The sequence below is a fragment of the Gekko japonicus genome, unplaced genomic scaffold (assembly GCF_001447785.1).
Source record: "Gekko japonicus isolate JY-2015 unplaced genomic scaffold, Gekko_japonicus_V1.1 scaffold94, whole genome shotgun sequence".
NCBI lineage: Eukaryota > Metazoa > Chordata > Lepidosauria > Squamata > Gekkonidae > Gekko > Gekko japonicus.
Genome location: NW_015174274.1, coordinates 1790072 through 1813046, shown reverse-complemented (window position 1 = coordinate 1813046; position 22975 = coordinate 1790072). Strand labels below are relative to the sequence as shown.

General features: G+C 42.9%; 1 protein-coding gene across 1 annotated transcript in view; it reads right to left on the bottom strand.

Annotated features, from left to right (window-relative positions):
* LOC107120958 (macrophage mannose receptor 1-like) overlaps nucleotides 1-22975 on the bottom strand; it is a 138675-nt gene that overhangs the window by 100191 nt on the left and 15509 nt on the right. Inside the window, exons 6-11 of the mRNA XM_015423750.1 lie at nucleotides 22775-22888; nucleotides 22325-22468; nucleotides 14992-15174; nucleotides 12409-12566; nucleotides 11220-11330; nucleotides 5034-5149 (exon numbers count right to left, since the gene is read on the bottom strand). Coding sequence (XP_015279236.1) covers nucleotides 5034-5149; nucleotides 11220-11330; nucleotides 12409-12566; nucleotides 14992-15174; nucleotides 22325-22468; nucleotides 22775-22888 — 826 coding nt within the window. The remainder of the gene's footprint in view (nucleotides 1-5033; nucleotides 5150-11219; nucleotides 11331-12408; nucleotides 12567-14991; nucleotides 15175-22324; nucleotides 22469-22774; nucleotides 22889-22975) is intronic.

The following is a 22975-nucleotide window of genomic DNA, read 5'->3' as shown; positions in this document are numbered from 1 at the left end:
GATTTGAACTGACATTTCGACTTAAGCGTGAAACAGGGGAATCCGCATCACCTACGTGGCCAGCAGAGTTAATGCAAGGCTTAGCTAGATATGTCTTCCAGTCAGGCTTTTGGAGCTGCCACCACTACTGTTGCCACCACCATGACTACCATCTGATGACAAGAGCCTTGATCCGCTGGACCCTAACTACAGCCCGAGGCAGTCCCTCCTTCATTGTATGACAGCTGATGTATCTTCTATAACATCTGAAGTGGAATAGATTTACGATACTAGCTCCCTATGACATCTGATACTGAATGGAGCTGAAGTTACAATGACTAACATTGAAGCTGCGTGGAGTTGATGTGATAATGATATAATAATGACATGATAATGACTAGCACTTTATACATTTTATTGTTGGTTTCATATTGGATTTATATTGAATTTTAACATTGTATTTTATGGTATTATATGTTGCTGAAATTATGAGTTGTAAGCCGCCCCGGGAGGGCGGGATAAAAATCTCATTAAATAAAAATAAAAAAATAAAAACCTGAGCAAAGGAGTTGTCATAGATAACAAATCAATCAAATTTGTAGCAGACAAAAAAAAGATGCATGGAACAGATTATTCCAGAAAGTAAGTCGTCTAAGCCATGGACTGCAGGTTAGTTACAATATCCGTTCCACTGTCATGCAGTTAATAGGAATTCTCTCTCATGTGCTCCACAAAGAGTTATCAGATGCTGCCCCTCTCCAACCCACTGCCACCTACTTTGTTTTTTACTAGGGGGTTTGCATCTCAGTATTCCCAAACTGAAAATATACTCCAAAATTTCTGCTTTGGGTCATTACCATGATTTCCAGAATGGTAAAAAGAAATCTGGGATTCTTAGGAATTAAGAAGGAATTTTTAAGGCCTGAAGCTGACTACCTGGAACTGTCACCCAGATGACAGTGTTAGCAAACCAAGAGACCCCACACACCAAGAACTCAAATAATAATTATCCTCAAATAATAATCAAGGAACCCCTACAGTGGATGCTCACTGGGGATGTGTCTCATAGTAACTGGATGATTGATTCATTGCATGCAACCACACATTCACATACTCTATTTTTGTGAACAATTCAAAGTATTTTCAAAGATTGCAGAGACAGGTGGTGCTTTTCTGCAAAGGAAGCCTTTCTTGATTGTGAAAGAGACAAGAAACCACAGCAAGGAGGGTTGGCAAATGCAGCATTTTGAGCATAGTCACTGTAAGATGATGTAAAGAAACCAGGTATAGCCAAGTATTATGTTGAAAGCCAGTGGCCTTCTTGGCCATTGTCATTTTCCCCAACCCCACCATGGGAAACAGTGGAGTGCACCAAGAGTCCATAAAACCTCTTTGTCTATTCTGCTTGAACCTTTAGCGAGCCCTTACGTTAGAGGGGCAGACTGTGTTCTGTGCAAATTTGGTGCCATTATCTTTAAAAATAGCTGCATCAGAACCACAAATTGGTTCCCCAATTGAAATATGGTGTTCCCAGAATTCCAGAAATGGGGGGGGAATTCACAGATCTGAATCTAATACTGGTACTTTCCTACCCCAAAATCAGGAATAAATGGAAAAGGTTGTCTTCTGTGAATGCCATATCCAATTACAGCAAATGTCTCAATCCCCGCAGTTCTAATTCCTGCCCTGGGAGAATAAGCAAGCACTGACTTGCTGGGACTGATGACTAGACATTTTAGGCAGGACAAACCCGGTATGAGCAACAGTGCAAGCTTGTCTGGTTTTACTTGCCAGCTAATGTGATGTCTCCTTGCTGCCTTTGCCATTCATCTGCAGCCACCACCTAGTATAGGAACGTATTTAGTGTATCTGATGAAGTAAGCTACGACTGATGAAAGCTCATATTGAAATCAATCAATCAATCAGACCTTTATTGGCATGTTATGTTAAAACTGACAGGCAAGGAATTACAAAGTCATATGCAGTTAATGATACATTCCCTTCTCTTAGAAGCCCAAAACAAAAATTTGGCCACCATTTCCATAATCACTGAGGAGCAAGTAGAGAGTAAATAAGATATCTTTCATTAATCAGAATGATTTGCTAGATTCCTCAACAAAGGCTCAAGATATAATACTCGAGCATCTCGATAGAAGATGCAGTGTAGAATGACACGATCTAGACTCTCAATTTCGTTAACATCACAGGGACACAGTCTATCGAAATAAGGAATCTTGGAGAACCTACCACCCAGTACAGCCAAAGGCAACACATTAAAATGGCTTAACATAAAAGCTCTTCGATAGTGAGGAATGATTAAACCAAAAAAATATTCCACAATAGACCCTTGGGGAGGAAACCGTATCTTCAAGGGGGAGCATCTACCTGAAGTCAGGCTAATTAGCTCTTGATGTTCTATGTCGAGGAGTCCTTGTTTAAACAAGTGAAAGGCTGAACTTTCTGACAACTGAAGAAGCTCTCCAAAATTAACTCCTATACGCATGATCTTACTCTATATGGGAAAACCATGCCGAGGATGCAGACTCAGTAAGCATTTGTGAGATGATTGGAATTAGCACTAAAATGTAACCTGAGCCAAAATTTAAATGTCATAATCCAAGCTTTTGTTTCTAGACGAGTCTGATTGGTCTCCAAACAGATAGCCGCATAAGATACGCGTGGGGGAAGACCTAATATTTTCCATAGAAATTTAGATTGAACTTTTCCTATTTCTTTATTAATCGCCAAAATCCAGATTGGAGCCCCATACATCAGTTTAGCACTAATCTTATGATTGAAAATCCTCAGGTCTGCGGGGACATACTGATTACCCTTCATATAGTAAAAACCAGAGATTGCAAGCATGGTACTATTAACCAATTAGGTCATTTCCTTTTTATGTACTGTCCAACTAAGACTATGGTATTTAAAGCTCAGGTATTTAAAGCTCGAAACCTGCTTGATCAGGTTACCTCTTACTTTCCATTTATTAGGCTTCCACATCTTTCCAAAGGCAATGATTTTAGATTTCCCAAAATTTAAAGTTAATTTATTAACCTCACAATATTCAAGAAAGCGGACTAAGAGTCTTTTCATTCCCACCTGAGTCAGGGAAAGAAGTACCACATCATCTGCATAGAGAAGCAATGGGAGATGGATCTCCCCTATTTTAGGACTATTACCATCAGTGGTTTTCAAATAACAGTCTAGATTGTTCACAAAAAGATTAAATAGAGGAGCTAGAATACAGCCTTGTTTTACTCCAACATTTGTTGGAATCTTAGGGGTTAAGTCGCCCTCATTGGAGCATCTCACATGACAAGAAGTGTTCTAGTGGAGCTTTCTAATCAGGAAAAGCAAGCTCTCACCAATACCCAAGTCCCTTAGTTTTTTCCATAAAAGGTCTCTAGGGATGGAGTTGAAGGCTTCCTTCAAGTCTAGAAAGGCTGCAAATAACTTTGAGCACCTCTCTTTGCTGTACTTGTTCACTAGATGACTTAAAACAGCACAGTGGTCCAGAGTAGATTTCCCCTGACAGAAGCCTGTCCAAACAGCCCCATTGCCAGAGCAATGGGTAGCGTCATGTCCTGGTGAAGGCGGGGCAACGCGTCTCGCCGTCCCCGCGGCACAGATTCTGCAAAGACATGCAGATCCCCCGCCGCGATTTGGCGAGATTTGGGAGCCCTATTTCTCACCCATGTAGCCTGAAATCAAGGCCCAAAATTTTATCATGTCATTACTGACAGTAGCATGAATAAGTGTCTTCCAGCATCTTTGGGTGAAGGCCATTTGCTTATCCTTACATAGCTGTGTTAATCGAAGTTTTGAATCAAAATATTCCTTCACTAAACATGCTGTTTCCAATTTCCTATACTTTGGATAAAGGGCATGCACCTGTGTTTTCATCTCGAGACATTCCCTATAAAACCAGCTACATACATTTACCCCCCTTCCTCGTTGGTTCGAAGTAGGCCTAATAAAATCCAAAAGTTAAACCATGGTACTTTCATATGCCTGTATCACCACTTGGAGCGCCTGATCCTATGCACATAAGAGGAAGTCACCTAGTAATTTATCATTTAGAAACCCAGAGAGCTTAGGTGCTACCGTACTTGTCCAATAAATTCTTTGGTTCTTTTCTGCCTCAGTGCCTGTATCAGATCTTTGACAACCCTTGTTTCCTGAAGTGGCAGAGAGTTTGATAACAAGAAACAAAGGGGAGTGGTCATTTTCTATGCGGTCCTCGATTGAGAAAAATCTCAGTGATTCCCAAAAACTTAATGAGATAAAATAATAATCTATAACGGTGCAACCACATCTCAAAGCATAGGTAAATTACCCAAGAGAATCAAAGGGGGGGGGAATACCATTAAAAATCAAAAGATTAAATCTGAGACATAATTGGGCAAGCTGAATCTGTGCTTGATTAATATGGGAATCCTTAGAAGATCTGTAACTGGACAGACAACTGGGCAGATCATTATCATCATCAAGGCCCAACTTCCTAGGAAGTGCAGGCCCATCTGTTCCTATTCTAGCATTAAAGTCTCCTGCAACTAAAACAGCCACACCTGGGTACTCTTGTTCTAAATCTTCTAGCATACCAAAAAGGGCATCCCAGTTACCAGCCCAAGCTTCTTTAACTACGTAGGGTGGCATATATAAGGGGTTCCCCCAAACCTTCCGCAAGGCAAGACTGTGTATTCTGTTCACAGCCTTGAGTTTGTGGGAGCACAATAATGCAAGACCAGCTTGATAACAACCAGCCTGATTAGATTTATAAGCTGGAACAGAGAAGGATTTATAGCCTTGCAACTTGACCTCAAAATAGGCTTGAAATAAATCTTGTTAGTCTTTAAGGTCCCGGTGGACGTTCGTTATATTTTATTTCAATCCTGCTAGTCAAAAAGACAAAGGATGAGCTTAATGCTGATCTCAACTGTTTGCGTGGGGTTCTCCCAGTGCTAAGTGTACCACACAGCCACAGCTTCGGGAGTCTTTCTTTTCATTTGGTTGCCCTTTTGCTTTTGAACAGAGAAAATTCTTTTCAGTACCTGTCCTCTATGAACACCAGGGAGCCCTTGTTTATTTCACAGATTTTCTTTGCTTCTGAAAATGTCCCCAATGTTTGTCCACTTAAGTAACAATAGAATCCATGCCTTTTCCAACCCTGTCAGTAAAAAAGAATTATTGACCTCATGTTAGTGCAACAATCAATAGGGAATGCTGACATCCACATACAGCCTCAAGTCCTAACTCTACAAGTGACATCTGGGTGGTGGTGTCCAAAGTTGTTTTTTAAAACTTATGCAATTGCTCTGTCACATCTGTGTGGTACCATCTAGCAAGTGCCTTCCATTTAAATCCTCATGGTTCAGGTTTTGCACATGCATTTTAGCATTAGTTTGATGAATGAAAGGGAACAGAAAGGAATGCAGGCAAAGGGTAGAACCCTATATAGAAATTGACAAGCCTTTTTTTTTTTAAACTGACAGCAGCTGCGAACCCCATTTTCTATACTGCCAAGCACTAGGGAATTCTCTGCTGTGCTATCGGCCACTGTGAAAAATGGGAAAAAGAGCCACACAATCTCATAGTATGGGGAAACATGCTGAGTGAACAGAATGCATAGCAGAACCCACTGACACTGGCATTGCAAGCTGTGATCATTGGCAACGTGCGTGTGTGTGTGCCTGTGCGCCTGTGCAAAGTCTGCTGCAACTCCACCATGCTTTGCCCAGGGCTGCAATTTGCATGGGAGAGGAGTCCTCTGGAAGACGCTTTTTTAGTCTTGTGCTACTAAATTGAAAAAATGGGGGTATTTTCACCAATACCCTAGCGCAACTGCATAGTAATGCTAATTTCCTGCACTTCCTTGCAAATTTGTGTAGTTTTCTCTTTGTGATTCTGTAATTTGATCATGGACACTTCTTGTGATCTTGGCAGTTTTTTAAACCCCTGCAGATTGCACTCTTTCTCCAAATGGATCGATCCCAAGCAAGTTCAGTGGTTTGCAGAAGATCCATGTGGCTCAGCTGCCATTTTAATCTTAGGTTTCCAGAGACTGCCAAAATATTCCTCCCCCTATACTTTGGTCCCGTTCACACGAGGGGATTTGGGCCGGGAGCGGGACGGTTCGGGGGCAGAGCAAAGGGCCGCGATCACACCACAACATCTGGGAAGCGTAGTGCTTCCGTCCCCGAACTGGCCCATCCACGCGATAATCTGCATCAAGTTGGAACCACCTACCGAGGTGGTTCATCTCAATTTTTTGTTGTTGTTCAGTCGCACAGTCGAGTCCGACTCTTCGCGACCCCATGGACAATCTCCCGCCAGGCTCTCCTGTCTTCCGCCGTCCTCCGAAGTTGGCTCAATTTCATGTTCGTTGCATCGCTGACACTGTCTAACCATCTCATCCTTTGCCGTCCCCGTCTTCTTTGACCTTCAATCTTTCCCAGCATCAGGGTCTTTTCCAGTGAGTGCTCCCTTCTCATTTGGTGGCCAAAGTATTTGAGCTTCAGTTTCATTATCTGGCCTTCCAGGGAACAGTCAGGGTTGATTTCTTTGAGGATTGACTGATTTGTTCTTCTTGCAGTCCAAGGGACTCTCAAGAGTCTCCTCCAGCACCATAGTTCAAAAGAATCTATTCTTCGGCGCTCGGCCTTCCTTATAGTCCAACTCTCACAGCCATACATGACTACTGGGAATACCATTGCTTTGACCATGCGGACTTTTGTTGGCAGGGTGATGTCTCTACTTTTTATCATGCTGTTTAGGTTCGCCATCGCTTTCCTCCCAAGGAGCAGGCGTCTTTTAATTTCATGACTGCTGTCACAGTCTGCGGTGATCTGGGATCCCAGGAACGTGAAGTCTGTCACTACTTCCACAGCTTCCCCTTCTATTTGCCAAGGAGTGATGGGGCCGGATGCCATGATCTTAGTTTTTTTGATGTTGAGCTTCAAGCCCACTTTTGCGCTCTCCTCTTTTACTCTGAGCAAGAGGCTCTTTAGATCCTTTTCACTTTCAGCCATTAGAGTGGTATCATCTGCATATCTGAGGTTGTTGATCTTTTCCCCAGCAATCTTAATTCCCGCTTGTGATTCATCCAGGCCAGCATTTCGCATGATGTACTCTGCATATATATTAAATAAGCAAGGCGACAATATACATCCTTGTCGTACTCCTTTTCCTATGCTGAACCAATCAGTTGTTCCATATCCGGTTCTAACTGTCGCTTCTTGGCCCTTATACAGGTTTCTCAAGAGACATGTGAGGTGGTCTGGTACTCCCATCTCTTTAAGGACCTGCCATAGTTTGTTGTGATCCACACAGTCAAAAGCTTTAGCATAGTCAATGAAGCAGAAGTAGATATTTTTCTGGTACTCTCTTGCTTTCTCCATAATCCAGCGAATGTTGGCAATTTGATCTCTAGTTCCTCTACCTCTTCGAAACCCAGCTTGTACTTCTGGTAGTTCTCTATCCACGTACTGTTGAAGCCTAGCTTGTAGGATCTTGAGCATGACCTTGCTAGCGTGTGATATGAGTGCAATTGTGCGATAGTTTGAACATTCCTTGGCATTGCCCTTCTTTGGGATTGGAATGTATACTGACCTTTTCCAATCCTGTGGCCACTGTTGCGTTTTCCAAATTTGCTGGCAAATGGAGTGCAGAACTTTAACAGCATCATCTTCTAAGACTTTGAATAGCTCAGCTGGAATACCATCACCTCCACTAGCTTTGTTGTTAGCAATGCTTTCTAAGGCCCATTTAACTTCACATTCCAGGATGTCTGGCTCGAGGTCAGTGATTATACCGTCGTGGTTGTCAAGGACATCGAGGTCTTTCTTGTATAGTTCTTCTGTGTATTCTTGCCATCTTTTCCTAATCTCTTCTGCTTCTGTTAGGTCCCTACCGTTTTTGTCCTTTATCATGGCCAGCTTTGCATGGAACGCTCCCTTGATTTCTCCAACTTTCTTGAAGAGATCTCTAGTCCTTCCCATTCTATTGTTTTCTTCTATTACTTTGCACTGTTCATTCAGGAAGGCCTCCTTATCTCTCCTTGCTGTTCTCTGGAAATCTGCGTTCAGTTGGGTAAATCTTTCCTTTTCGCCTTTGCCTTTCGCTTTCCTTCTTTCCTCTGCTATTTGTAAAGCCTCATCAGAAAGCCACTTTGCTTTCTTACATTTCTTTTTCTTTGGGATGGTGGTGATTGCTGCCTCCTGTACGATGTCACGAACCTCTGTCCATAGTTCTTCAGGCACTCTATCTATCAAATCCAGACCCTTGAATCTATTCTTCACCTCTACTGTATATTCATCAGGGATGCGATCTAGGTCAAACCTGAATGGCCTCGTGGTTTTCCCAATTTTCTTCAGTTTAAGTCTGAATTTTGCAATGAGTAGCTCATGATCTGAACCACAGTCAGCTCCAGGTCTTGTTTTTACTGACTGGATAGAGCTTCTCCATCTTTGACTGCAAATTATATAGTCAATCTGATTTCGGTGTTGCCCATCTGGTGATGTCCATGTGTAGAGTCGCCTCTTAGGTTGTTGGAAAAGGGTGTTCGCTATGACCAGTGTGTTCTCTTGACAAAACTCTGTTAACCTTTGCCCTGCTTCATTTTGCTTTCCAAGGCCAAACTTGTCTGTTATTCCAGTTACCTTTTGACTTCCTACTTTAGCATTCCAGTCCCCTATGATGATGAGGACATCATTTTTTGGTGTTAGTTCTAGGAGGTGTTGTAGGTCTTCATAGAACCGGTCCACTTCAGCCTCTTCTGCATCAGTGGTTGGGGCATAGACTTGGATTACTGTGATGTTGAATGGTTTGCCTTGGAATCGGACAGAAATCATTCTGTCATTTTTGAGATTGTATCCCAGTACTGCCTTTTGCACTCTCTTGTTGACTATAAAGGCCACACCATTTTTTCTACGAGATTCCTGGCCACAGTAGTAGATATAATGGTCTTCTGAGTTAAATTCGCCCATTCCTGTCCACTTTAGTTCACTGATTCTGACCATGTCAAGCTTACCTTGATTCATAGATCTTACATTCCAGGTTCCTATGTAGTATTGTTCTTTGCAGCATTGGACTTTCCTTTCACCATCAGACACATCCACAACTGAGGGTCCTTTCGGCTTTGGCCCAGCCGCTTCACTCTTTCTGGGGTTACTTGTACTTGTCCTCTGCTCTTCCTCAGTAGCATATTGGACACCTTCCGACCTGAGGGGCTCATCTTCCGGCGTCATATCTTTTAGCCTTTTGATACTGTCCATGGGGTTTTCTTGGCAAAAATACTGGAGTGGGTTGCCATTTCCTTCTCCAGGTGGATCACGCTTGGTCTGAGTTCTCTGCTGTGGCCTGTCCGTCTTGGGTGGCCCTTCACGGCATAGCCCACAGCTTCATTGAACTGCGCAAGCCCCCTTGCCACGACAAGGCAGTGATCCATGAGGGGGTGCGCCGCAAACTGGGAGTCTGATCGCCGGCGCGTCCTTGCAGCGCGGCCAGGGGATCCGTGGGATCCCGCCGCGCCATTTCAACTTTGGCACGGTTTTTAAAAGCCACGCTTTTTGGCGGCTTTTCCTCTGCCGTGTGGCAGGGGCCTCAGTTCACTAAACCACTAAAGGGAAAAATGTTTTCAAAGCTTTAGGCTTCCCATCCCAGTCTCTCTCTCTCTCTACATCTCATTTCAATTTAATTCTGCGCCCCCCCCCCCCCCTCCTTTAGGTTGTTTGCATGCATCCTTGAAATACCTTTTTTTTTCTCTTTGCAGTTGGGACAATGCTCTTTGCCTCCTCTCCAATCCCTCATTCAAGTCAATACCAGCAGGGAACTAAACCTTGTACAGCTTCTTTTAAACTTCCCCCATTGTTTGTTTTAATTTTTTTTATTCAGCAATCCAAGACTAGTGATAATTTTAAATCACTGGATTCATGCCGCTTGTAAAAAAATTAAAAATTAAAAAACGCAGGGGAAATGGAGCTTGTACATCGATGAAGGGGGGCAGATGATGGAAGGTGCAGTGTGGGTGGAATGACCATGATATGGACAGGGAGTGACCTTCAAGGGATGGCAAAAGTGTAAAGGGGGACTTCCAAGGGACTCTGTACACTTTTGAATTACCTTCGGCTTGGAAGCAAAACAAGGGAAAAATAGTCACAAAAGGACTCTCAGAAAACCTGAGGAAACATCAGTCAGAAAACTGAGCACTGAAGCGAGGAAAATCAGTGTAGAATGACTAAGAAAACCTGACAGACACACATAGTGAAAACAACAGAAAACACCCATCCATAATAGGCCCTAGAGCAGGGGTGTCAAACATGTGGCCTGGGGACCAGATCAGGCCCCCGGAGGGCTTCTATCTGGCCCGCAGTGGAACTGGCTGTCTTCTGCTTCTTTTTCCAGTTCTGCTGTCGCTGCATCATTGTAGGTTTGCAGCTTACAGATACACACCTGAACAGCATACTCAAGATTGCAAGAGCACAGATATTTTGATGCAATAATTCAGAGCAAGAGGCGTCAGTTATCAGACACTGTTAAATAAACAAAATATTGCAAGAGTGCTAATGTTTTAAGCACGTTTTTATTTTAAGTAAAAAAAACCCCTTTATATTTGTGTCCTTTATAAAGTTTATATCTCTGCTACCTGGCATTACGCTTTATGACACACATGGCCTGGCCCAACAAGTTCTCATTAATGTCCGATCCGGCCCTTATAACAAATGAGTTTGACACACCTGTCATAGAGTAAGTGGTAAAGGTTTCTTAGGCCAGTAGCACAGCCCTTTAGGACAAAAGTGGAACAAAGACTCTTCTCCTTGGCAAGCAGAGAAGAGGGAAGAAGTCATCAAGATTGAACCTGATATGTAGGGGAAGAGAGTGATGTGGTCGTTGTGTGGAGACAGGGAGAAGACAAGCAGAAGTATCAGAGACAAGCTTTTGATTAGTTATAATGAGTTTTATGATGGATTTTAGTTGTATCTTTATGTATTGCATAAACCGCCCTGAGCCTGCCTTGGTAGGGAGGGCGGGGTATAAATTGAATTAAATAAATAAATAAATAAATAAATACAAATAAAAAACTGGGCCCACCCCTACTTAGTTAGGAAAACCAGCCCGAAACCTTCAAGAACAGTAACTGCTGAAATCTTCTCAAAAACAACATAATTTGAGGATGAAGCATCAACTTTGTGAGGCTAACCAGTTTTAGTAAACTTCTAAACAATTTACTTCTGGCTTACATTCTGGCAACCTGGGTCAGCATCTCCTGGTTCAGAAAGAATTTCCAAAGGTTTTATTTTACAGATGTAACCATATTCCTCTTGACAGAAAGTATCCATCCAATATCCATTCTGGAAAAGGAAGAGTGAAGACATGATCCTTGTTGAAGGACACAGCTCTCCTTACAATTTTAACTTTGTTTCCCAGTGCTTGATTTTTTTCTTCTACTCATACAGATCTTTCCGTTTATACTTTAGTTGCATGAAGAACTGCATGAATTGCCCAATATATATTTACATGACATCTAGAAACTAAACCAAAGAACTGCTGAGCAACAACTGAAACGTTCATCTCAAGTCTATGAATACAAATGAAAAGTAATTTTCAACTTGTAAAAAATGCTATCATCTGCAAATATATTAACATTTGAGAATTTACAGGTGGCATGGCCAAAACTGCACATTTGAAAACATAAAATTTTTAGTCATATCTAGCACAGTTTGTATATAGCAGTAAAAAAAAAAAAATTGTCCAGGCAATCCAAATCGTGCAGATGAACTGTAACTTGTGACCTTAATAAATGACATTAATGTTTTCATTTTGCTAAACAGAGTCTACGATTTTTGCAATTATTTATTTTGATTTTTCTAACCACAAGAGGAAGAGTTATTCAAGGCACAGAAAGCTATAACCTGAACAGTGGCAATCTCACTCAGTTACTTTTTCTGGCTTCTGAAATTTCAGCATCCATCCAGTACATACTTTCAAGTTTATATTTTAAGTCAAAAGGTGCAGAAACTTTGTTTTCAAAAGTAGGGGGCAGAGGAGAGGCCTCCCCCCACAAGCCAATGTTGGTGGACCCAGCAGAGACACAGTGACCTACGGTTTCCATAGGAAGAGAAGGTACCATGAGACAGTCTCGTTTGGCAGGACAAGAAACGGGGGGGGGGGTGCTGCTGGGTGGTACTAAGGCTTTCTCAGACCAAAGCCAAGGAGGATATCAGTTTGTCTCATCTCCCTGATGCCATTGCCCAGAAAGAGACGGGAGTTAAGGGATGGGTGGAGGAGTAACTGGGTGACCTGCAAAGGGAGAGGGAAGGCTCAGCAGACTCATTCAGCAAAACCCCCACAGTGGAAATGCATCTTTTGTAAGCAGGTAGAGAAGAAGACAGCCTTATTTTTACTGTAAGCAGACAGCATTATTTTTACTTCTCCACTCATGATGACACAGTTGTCCAGGGAGTCTTGTAGATAAGTAGGCTCTCCACTCTGCCACTTGGTGTATGTCACACGAGTCCCATCACTCCATTCAAAATACCTCTCAGTCTTCTGGGCATTTAGTCCTATCCACAGCATATCTGTTGGATCTAAGGAGATAAATGCATGTTGGGTATTCGTTATTCGTTTATTTAATCTATAGCCCAGACCCTCTCCCCACAGAGGACTCAGGGCAGTTGACAACATTAAAAAATATAATTAATATAAATACAATAACAATAAATGAATGCAATAAATAAAGCAACAAAACTAATTAAATAACATTTAATTACTTGGAGAAATTAGAACAACTGGCCAGCTCTCTGGTTCATAAGGCTGCATGAAACAAAGCAATCTTACATGCCCTACAGAATGCTAGAAGATCCCGCAGGCCATGGACTTCCCCAGGAAACTGAATCCAGAGAGAAGGGGCAACCACTGAAAATGCCCTAGCCCTGGAGGTTGACAAGCAGGAAATTCACATGGCAGGCTCCTGTAGAAGACCTTGCAATGATAATCTAAGGAGGATATCTGGTGAAGGGAGCTTTGACTCCTGAAAGCTTATATCCCCAAAATCTCTATGGTCTTGAGGGGCAGAATGTGTGGCCTGCTTGCTTATGGAGGGGACTGTTTTGCCTTTAAACCACCCTCTGTGTATATAAACTCGGTAGTTTTCTGCTGTCACAAGGAATTAAAAATTCCAATTCTCTCTCGTTGGTAGTATGACCAAAGGTCATTTCGGGGGGGATCGTGGGGGAACGCAGTTCCCCCGGGTGAGGTGCGGGGGCGGGGCACATGACGAAGCCCCGCCCCCTGCTTCCAGCCGCCCCGCTTCCGGCCCTCATTCAGCCAGGAGGAGGCAGGAGAAGAGGGAGGGTAAGTTGCTTCCTCCCCGCCTCTCCCCACCCCTGCCTGCCTGGAGCCAGGGAGGGCCTTGGCGGGGCTTCCTCGCACTCCCACCAGCCTTGCAGGTCCACCGCAGGGCCCCTGATGTCAAGGGGTGTGGCATATCCTAATGAGTTATGCTAATGAGCTCCCCTAGCTGTTTTTCTACGAAACAACCCCTGAGTATGACCCAAGGTCCAGGCACTTCAGAGGACTATGTGTCTCTGAGGAAGGACTGTACTGATTTTTGGGATATGTTAAAACAAAAATCGATTTATTGAATAAAGAACAAAATAAGTTTCTAGTTATTTGAACGGTTACTGGAAAAAGGAACTTGTAAATATAACTGGCAAAGTGTCACACACAGTCTCTCAGACACCAAAATTCCACGATGACAGGCTTCATTCTCTCATATATGTAGCCCCACTGGCTAAGCTCTTTTAGGCACACACGATAAAACCTTTGTCTAACCACACAGTTTAGACACTACTAGTTTCTTTGCCATATAGACTCTCTCACAAAACCTTTAGAGTCACACACAGACCCTCTTCATAGCTCTTCCACACTTCACATTCCAAAGAAACATACATAGAACTCTCTGTAATAAAACACACAGAGAGATTCCTCTCAGAATGTTAAATATGAGACTCGAGGCAGCATGTGAACAGTGATAGCAGCTTTATTGAACACGAAGTCCGAAGAATCAGAATGAGACCAACAATGGAGCAACAGGCTCCTTTTTAAACAGTCCGGGCTTGGCAAGCCATGCCCACATGTCAGATAAGATCCAATCAGAAACTGTACATAAAGACCAATCACTTTGCTTCCCTCCAGAACTTCCTTTGTTCTGATAGGTTGGTTTACAATACCTTGCTCAGACTCAATCTCAATACATTCAATTGTATACACAACACAGAACATCTCCTATCACACTCTCGGTCATCAACCTATTACAGCACACTCATCTCTCCCTATTGCCCTCCTTACAGTACTGCAGTCAAACAACATTTAAAGACACACACACACACACCAAAACATGGAATCATTACAGAATACATCTTCCCTGCAAAATGTTTTTCCCCAGCCCACTGAAGACCCCATCAACCAATCACAGCACACTCATCTCCCCCTATTGCCCTCCTTACAGTACTGCAGTCAAACAACATTTAAACACACACACACACACCAAAACATGGAATCATTACAGAATACATCTTCCCTGCAAAATGTTTTCCCCCAGCCCACTGAAGACCCCAGAAACACTCTTAAGGGTGGCAGAAATAACTGGGGTTTGAAAAACAGACTCTCAAATGTTATTAACTTCCAACTCCCTGACTCAGCTGTGCTGGTAGGTTTGCCACTGGAATAAGCTATTGCTTTTAATATGTACCTTATTCACATTATAAATCTAGGAAAGTAGAACTTTGGAGAAACTTTTTTATATTGTTGGTTCAAGTGGGAAGGAGCCTATGTAACATTTACTGAGTTGTAGTACCAAAAACTTTGTTGTCAGTATGAAACCAGAAGAAAACAACACAGTAGAAGTATTTGCTGTATTTAAAACAGTGGTGAGTAGCAGTTAAGGTAGGCCTTGAGAGGCCTTGGTTCAAATCCCTACTGTATAAAAATATGATGTAGACAAAGACTTACTGTAGCCAAGCTGAGAAATGACAAAACTATGCTCTTCAATATTGTGGATACTGGCTAAATCTCCACCTTCCTTTTGACAAGATGATAGTGCACCTTTCCACGACTTGAGGTTTCTTTGAAGGAGGTAACAGTGGCCTGAGTATGGAACCCAGCCATCTGGACATTTCACAGGCTTCAAGTCATCTAAAAAGGGAACAAGCATATTCAGTGGAAACATATAAAAGCTTGAATCCATCTAGAGTTTCTGCAGGTGCAAGGAGGGGGTAATTTTTACTGATTCACTCTTCTTACAGCTCAAAATATTCCCCCCCAAAATAAAATGTTGTTCCTCGGATACAGAGAAGACCCAAGGAACAGCTTGAGAACTGTGCATGCCCCGTTCAAACCAGGGAAGGGAATCAGCAAATATCCTAACACACACAACCTGCACCCATGGACATTCTAGGCAGAATGATTGATTCAATTATATGAGTGGTTCAATTATTCAATTAAAATATACTGTGAGAAAGGATATTTTAAACGACAGCGTAATATTCTACTTGGGGAAAAGATTGTTGCAAATAGAACTGTTATCTTCTCTTGTAAGAACTGGTATGTTTTTTTAGAAATGTACTTCATATTGTAAGAAAAGCTGTACATTTCTGAAATTATAAATATTTGGCATGGGGATTTGGCTGCTGCTAGAGATGTAAGATTTCTGGAAATTGAACACCCGCAGGGAGAAAAACTTTTTCCCCTCAGAGAAAACCCCTGATATATTACCTTGTAATATAATTATTTATTGTTAAGAAGTCTGTTACACGTTTTCACCAGCATAGTGGGCCCTGGCCGGGAAACATTGCCCTAGTCTAGAGGGAGGAGCTTTCCATAGAGAGGCTGAGTGGTTGCCTAGCAACAGGGCAGGAAAAGGAAGGGGTGAACTCCAAGTAAGACAAGCAGAGATCAGAAGCTGAGGCATTTTTCTCCTGGGTATGTGGAGACTTTCTGAAGAAGAAGATCCAGAGGAGAAAAGCCTGCAGGAGCCCCTGCCACACAGCAGGGGAAAAGCCGGCAAAAAGTGTGGCTTTTAAAAGCCGCACCAAAGTTGAGACGCCGCGGCGCAATCCCACGGATCGCTGGGCCACGGCGCCTTTACTCCCCGGCACGATCATAAGCCGGGGAGAAAAGACGGCCCTGACGGGGAGCCTGCCGAACTGCACATGTCCGGGCATGCGCAGTTCGGCTAGGCGCCGGGGATGCGCCGGCGCAAAGACGCGCCGGCGATCAAACACCCGGCTTGCCGCGCAGCTTTCCGTTGAACCACCAAGGTAGGTGGTTGCAAGTTGCGGCGGATTTTCGCGGGAAAGGGCCAGTTCGGGGACGGAAGCCCGATGCTTCCCAGATGTTGTGGTGTGATCGCGCCGGTTTGATCCGGCCCCGAACTGTCCCGCTCCCGGCCCAAATTGCCTATTGTGAACGGGACCGGAGATGGAGAGAGGCAGTCATCAGAAGACCAGCCATCTTCTCAGTGACTCTATGAGGAAAAGTGGTGACACAACCTGTCTGACATGAGTCAGAGCCCAGAGACTAGATACTTTCTTCTCTTTTCACCCTGAGTCTGGGACGGCTCAATAAGATTTTATTTACACTATTTTGTTTACGAACTCCCATTTTGAATCCCTTCCCCCTACCTTCCAATAAAAGTTATTTGTTTAAGTGTTGTTCCTTTCCAGAGCTCTTCTGATCAACAGATCTTCAGCGGTCCACAATTGTGGCCCTTTTAAGGCTAAAGGGTTACATATGCAATACTTTATTTCTTATCACCCTGAACTTGCTTTACTTCTTTAATATGAAATGTATGATTCATACCATATTATACAGAATTGCACTACTTGGCATACTTATAGAATTTGAAAATATACTTTGATTTTCTACAAGAAAAATTGCAAATAGTCTCAGTACTTGAGGTAGAGAGCTGCTGCCTGTCATATCTTATGCTATCTTATTGCATGTGCATTAGAGGTAAGGAAAAAATAAACTCTGAAAACATAAATAATCTTTCATTAGTAAGCAAAAGTGTATTATTTGGACAGAAACTTTCATACAGTCACAACAGCACTAGTAGCACAAATGTGTATTTGGTTAGTATACAATTATGGCTTATTCATTATGGACAAAAATAGTCACTCACAACCATGAAAATATCTTCAAAAATATGTTGTATATGATTACACAGGAATGTTCAATATCTAGTACTTTGGATTGTCTTACATAAAATTACATTAAAATTATTATACTACACATTTTGAATGAGCCACACCTTATCTTTAAAAATATATATTATGTTCTAACAGCCAAGTAATGCCCAATCTGTTGGTACTTAAATCTGTGCATCAGGACCACATTTACAAAAGATTTTTCTCCACATCTGGGGGATCCTCGGGTTTGCAGAAAAGTCTAAAAACTGGGGTGGGGGGGGAGTATAAGAAACAGAGGAGCATTGTCTGAGCATGTGCACAAAACACTTTTCTGTTGGAGTGTTGAGGGGAGACTGCTGTAGGCAGGCAGTGGCAGCAGGTGGGCAGGCTGAGTGGGAAGAGAAGCCACAGTCGCCACCTACTGTTGCCACTGCTGCCCATAGCATGATTGTGGCATTGTCAGTGCCCCCTGGGCCCATCCTGGCTCCCCACCCTCATCATTGCAACTCCACCCCCCCCCCCAGTGCAGCTCCTGGCATCACTACAGTCCTCTGGAAGAGGAGCCTGGTAAGCCTGTTCACCAGTGAGCCAGAAGAAGCAGGAGGAGCCATCCACATAGACAAGATGGCAGTGCTGCAAGCAGGTGTGGAGGAGCTAAGAGCCATAGCCAACCCTCTATCAGCCAGCCAGCTCAGTGGTGGGCAGGGGAAGGAGGCCAGGAGCTGCCATGGCTCTCCCACTAAATGGCAGGGGAAGGATGGACAGGCAGGCAGGGAGTGGGAGCCACCACTGCTGCCCCCCACCCCCCTGCCACATGTGTCCATTTAAACTGTGAGCTGGGAGGAAGAAGCTGCTAATGCCATCCCCCCACTACTGGGAGCTGATGAGTGGGTGAGCATGTCTCCTTCTCACACAGTCGCCTCCAGCACCATTGCCTCACTCTCAGTGGCCAGCAGCCAAGGGGAAAGTTTGGGAAGGGCTGCACAACCCACAATATTTACTTGTGGGTCCCCACTTGTTTCACTTATTCCAAAAGAGAAAATATTTCACACATGTTTATTCAGAGCTCCCCAAAAATTTATGGGCAGAAATGGATGCCCAGTTGTTTTCCTTTTTCTTCAGCCATCAGCTCTCTTGGAGCTGCTTTCTTCCATGCCCCCTGGATTTTAATTGCTGTCCTAAAAACCTACGTATAAAGAGGACAAAGGAAAAAATTTATATATTCACCTTATCAGTACAGTTATTTCCCTGTAGCACTGAAGGTCAAGCCTGTTCATGGTTTGATTTGAAGTATTTTACACACCATTTTTAAAGCTAAAATGATCTGCATACAAATGAAATAATATAATGCAAAACTTGGGTCCCGGTCACATGAGTGGGATAATCCGCAGGGGAGGTGAGGCTTTTAGAGCCGGAGCAATATGAAGCATGGTAGCACAATCTGATGCCCCCCCGAGGCTCCGTGCTCAGCCTTTGGCAGCCGATCACACTAAACGAGGCAACACAGCAGTACCGCATTTGTGTGCATGTGTGGGACGCGAACGGGCTCTGGCTGCAATGGGCTACAAGCGCTTCCCCAATCAGACGCTCACACCACGTGCTTTCCGGAAGATACTGCATGATTCCTAGTATCTTTTAACTCTGCATCTTCGGGCTGAAGCTACGGGTTGGAGATGGGGACGCCACGCTTGCCAGATGTTGCGGTATGATCGTGCCCATTTAATCCGTCAGCAAGCTGTCCCTCTCGCGGGGCTAATTCTCCATGTGACCGGGACCTTGGTTGTTTATTTCAAAGGGACAGACGAATAAGGAAGGGGGAATGAGTAGCATTATATGGAAAGTTGTGAGGAAATATGTGAATCTGAGCATGGAAGTCCAGTTGAGAGTCTTTGGGTAAAAATAAAATGAGTAAGAAATAATAGTGATATTATGGCGGGGGTCTGCTATAGACCACCAAGCCAGGCAGAGGACTTGGATGAGACACTCCTACTACAGATTACAAAGTTCTCAAAGAGATGGGACACGGTGATCATGAGAGAATTCAGCTACCCAGATAATTGTTGGAAGTCCAACTCTGCTAAAAATGAAAGGTCAAATAAATTCCTGATGTCGTCATGACAGCACCGTTTTCCAGAAAGTGGAGAGGGAAACAAGGGGGACTGCTATCTTGGACTTGATTCTCACCAACAGGGAAGAACTGGTTGATGAGGTGGAAGTAGTGAGCACCCAGAGTAGTAGTGATCATGTGATTTTGGAATTTACAGTCTCGGGGAAGGAAAAACCTGTACATAGTTAGACATATAGGTTGGACTTCAGGAAAGCAAATTTTGACAAACTTAAAATTATGCTGGGTAGAATCCTATGGTCAGAAATACTTAAGGAGAAGGGAGTTCAAGAGGGATGGGAGTTTCTTAAAATTGAAATATTGAAGGAACAATCACAAACAATTCCAATGAGAAGGGAAAATGGGAGGATCCTAAAGAAGCCAAGGTGGCGCCATAAACAGCTTTCTAAAGACTTGAGAAATAAAAAAGACTAATTTAGGAAATGGATGGAGGGTCTTATAATCAAGGATGAATATAAATAAATAACCAGTGCTTGCAGAGACAGAGTTAGGAAAGCTAAAGCTCACTATGAGCTTTGGCTAGTGAAAGATGCTAAAAATATCAAAAAATGGTTCTTTTCTTATGTTCAAAGTAAGAAAAAGAGCAATGACATGGTAGGCCCATTGCGGGGAGAGGAAAGTTAAATTGTAATGGGTGATGAAGAGAGGGCAGAACTGCTCAATTCCTATTTTTTCCTCAGTCTTCTCTTCTGAGGGAAATGGTGCTCAACATGGCAAAAACAGGACAAATGATGAGGCAAGGGAATTGCAGCCTAGGATTGGCATTTAAAGAAATACCTAGTTTCTTTAAATGAAACTAAGTCCTTGGGGCTAGATGAACTGCATCCAAGGGATCTAAAATAACTTTTAAATGTAGTTCCTGAGCCTCTGTCCATTATTTCTCAGAATTCTTGGAGAGCAGGTGAGGTGCCAGAAGATTGGAAGAGGGCAAATGTCCCCATCTTCAAGAAGGGGGAAAGGAGGATCTAGGTAACTACTCACCCATCCCCTTCACGTCTATACCTGGAAAAGTTTAAAAACAAAACATCAAACAGTCAGTCCTTGAGCATTTAGAAAAGACAGCTGTGATTACTAAGAGCCAGCATGGATTTCTCAAGAACAAGTCATGTCAGACTAACCTTATCTCTTTTTTTGAGAAAGTTACTGCCTTGCTGGACCAGGGGAATGCTGTAGACATAGTTTATCTTGATTTCAGTAAGGCTTTTGAAAAGGTTCAACATAATATTCTTATTGACAAATTGGTAAATGTGATTTGGATCCTATGACTATTAGGTGTGGAACTGTAACTGGTTGACAGATGGCACCCAAAGAGTGATTGTGAATGGTTCCTCATCTTCTTGGAGAGGATTGACAAGTGGAGTGCTTCAGGGATCTGCCTGGGACCTGTTTTGTTCAACATCTTTATAAACTTAGGCAGATCACAAGAGGGAGAGCAGTAAGGGTTGCCTCAGTGTTTTGTTCTTGTGGCCCTTTCTTACACACCCAGGGACATGCTGATTGCCACTTTGAGATCAGGAAGCAATTTTTCTCCATGCCAGTTTGGCCACTGATCCTGGAGGTTTTTTGTCATCTTCTGGGCATGGGACAGTGTTCACTGCAGGTGTGGAGGGGAATGTATTTGTGAATTTCCTGCATTGTGCAGGGGATTGGACTAGATGACCCTGGAGGTCCCTTCCAACTCTATGATTCTGTGATTATTTGGGTCTATGTATATAGGAACAAAGGGCTTACTTAGGTGTGTCAGAACCTTGTCTTAAAATACATATCATGAATGATGCCTTAATTTCATCTGCCAGATTCTCTCATTTTATGCCATCTGCCACTTGCCAGATCTCCTCAAGAATGTAGATCCAATGAATTGTTTTAGATGGCTGCTACTGGTACTACCAGTAGTAGGCTGCTGCTGTAGTAGCAGCAATAGTACTACTACTACTAGTAGAGACTAAACAATTACAATAGACTCCTTTGAAGTCAACTCGGAGGCTTCATTTGGCACTGGATGCCACAGCTCAGTTGTTATCAAGAGTTAGATGGATATGCATGCAAACTGCAGTCATCCCATTGGTTACCTATCAATCATGAGGTTCAATGTAAGGCACTTGTTATCACATACAAACCCCACATGTTATGGGATCCTGATATCTGCAGGACTCCCTCTGTTTCTATGCCCTGCACAATAGCTTAGCTCATCTGAGCAAAGCCTTTTGAAGGTGCCTCCCTGTAAACGGGCAAGAATAATAGCTGCCGGTACACCTGTGTTCTCTGTTGTGGACCCCATGTTGTGGAATGGCCAAGCTGAGGAGGCCAGAAAGGCTCCCATCATCCTGTGAACATTATAAAACAGAATTGTTCTGTGGTGCGTTTTTACAAAAGGAGTAGGGCAATAATATAGCAGGCTGACTCAGAAAGGTGCTTCTATAAAGAGAACAGTAGTGTGGTTTATGCCACTGTCATGATATATATTATGTCTTTATTGTGTATATTATGCTTCTCTCAGTGCATTGTGTTCTAATTTCTGTTAATTCCATTCTCTGTACTGTTTGACATATGTCTGATACTTTTGTTGCTCTGTTTCTCATTAATTATGTTTGATACTTTTGTTGCATTCTTTCAAATTGATTCTTTTTTGTTTTTAGCTGATCATTTCTGATAATTTTTCCACTGTTTGTAACCTTTGTGATCTTATTCCTATTGCACTGTTTATTAGCTATCACATGCTATTAATACTGTTTGACTGGAATTCGATTCAAAATCTACCTTGAGTCTCAGTGAGAAAGGCAGGGTATAAATACATAAATAAATACTACTTGAAGGCTACCACTTGTACTGCCGGGGGGTCACTTTATATCAAAGATTATTCTAAAAACTTATACATGATTAGTTCCTGCAGACCTGTTCACTAGCAATAGTACTTTCCACAGATATGAAAGCCACTTGTATCAATGGACAGGTTCCTGCACCACAGGAAAAGTGCCACCAATAACAGAAGAAACCCATATCTTTCATATTGTTCACTTTCAGTTGACCCTACCTGAAGAGATGACTGGGGTGTTTAATGAAGAGTTTTCCTTTTTACAAATGTATCCAAGTTTATGACCACACTCCTTATTCTCCCATTTGCCACTCTGAGATCGCATCGTTGCGCAGATTTTCTCTGATTCTGGTGATGGGCTCCCTTAAGAAACAAAGATATGGATATTATATGGGCCTGCCTTGTATTAACATTGTACCCATTTTTATCATGGCAACAAACAACTGTCGTATTTGTCAGTTTTATTTCAATTATACATGTTGTATGAACTAGAGAATGGGGGGAAGGGTGCAGCTGACAATAGTTAAAACACAGTTATGGCAATGATAATCTTTCACTGGGTTGTGCCCAATGATTATGGTCAATGTGTAGCCATGTTCTGTGGAGGATAGTATTCCTGTGGCTTTAGAGGACATGGTATTCACCAACTGTCGATAAATGATCACTCACCTGGAGCCCAATTTAAATATCTGAAAGGATGGTTGCCAGCCCACCGCCATCCACTGTCCATATCCAAACTGTTAAGCCCAATCCAGTAGTCAGTGTTCAGATCAGTTGTTAATCCTATTTAAAGGGAAGAAAAGGAGGAGTAATGTATTAGATGGGAAGCTGAAGGGGGGGGGAACCTAACCTGACTTGGTATAATTAAGG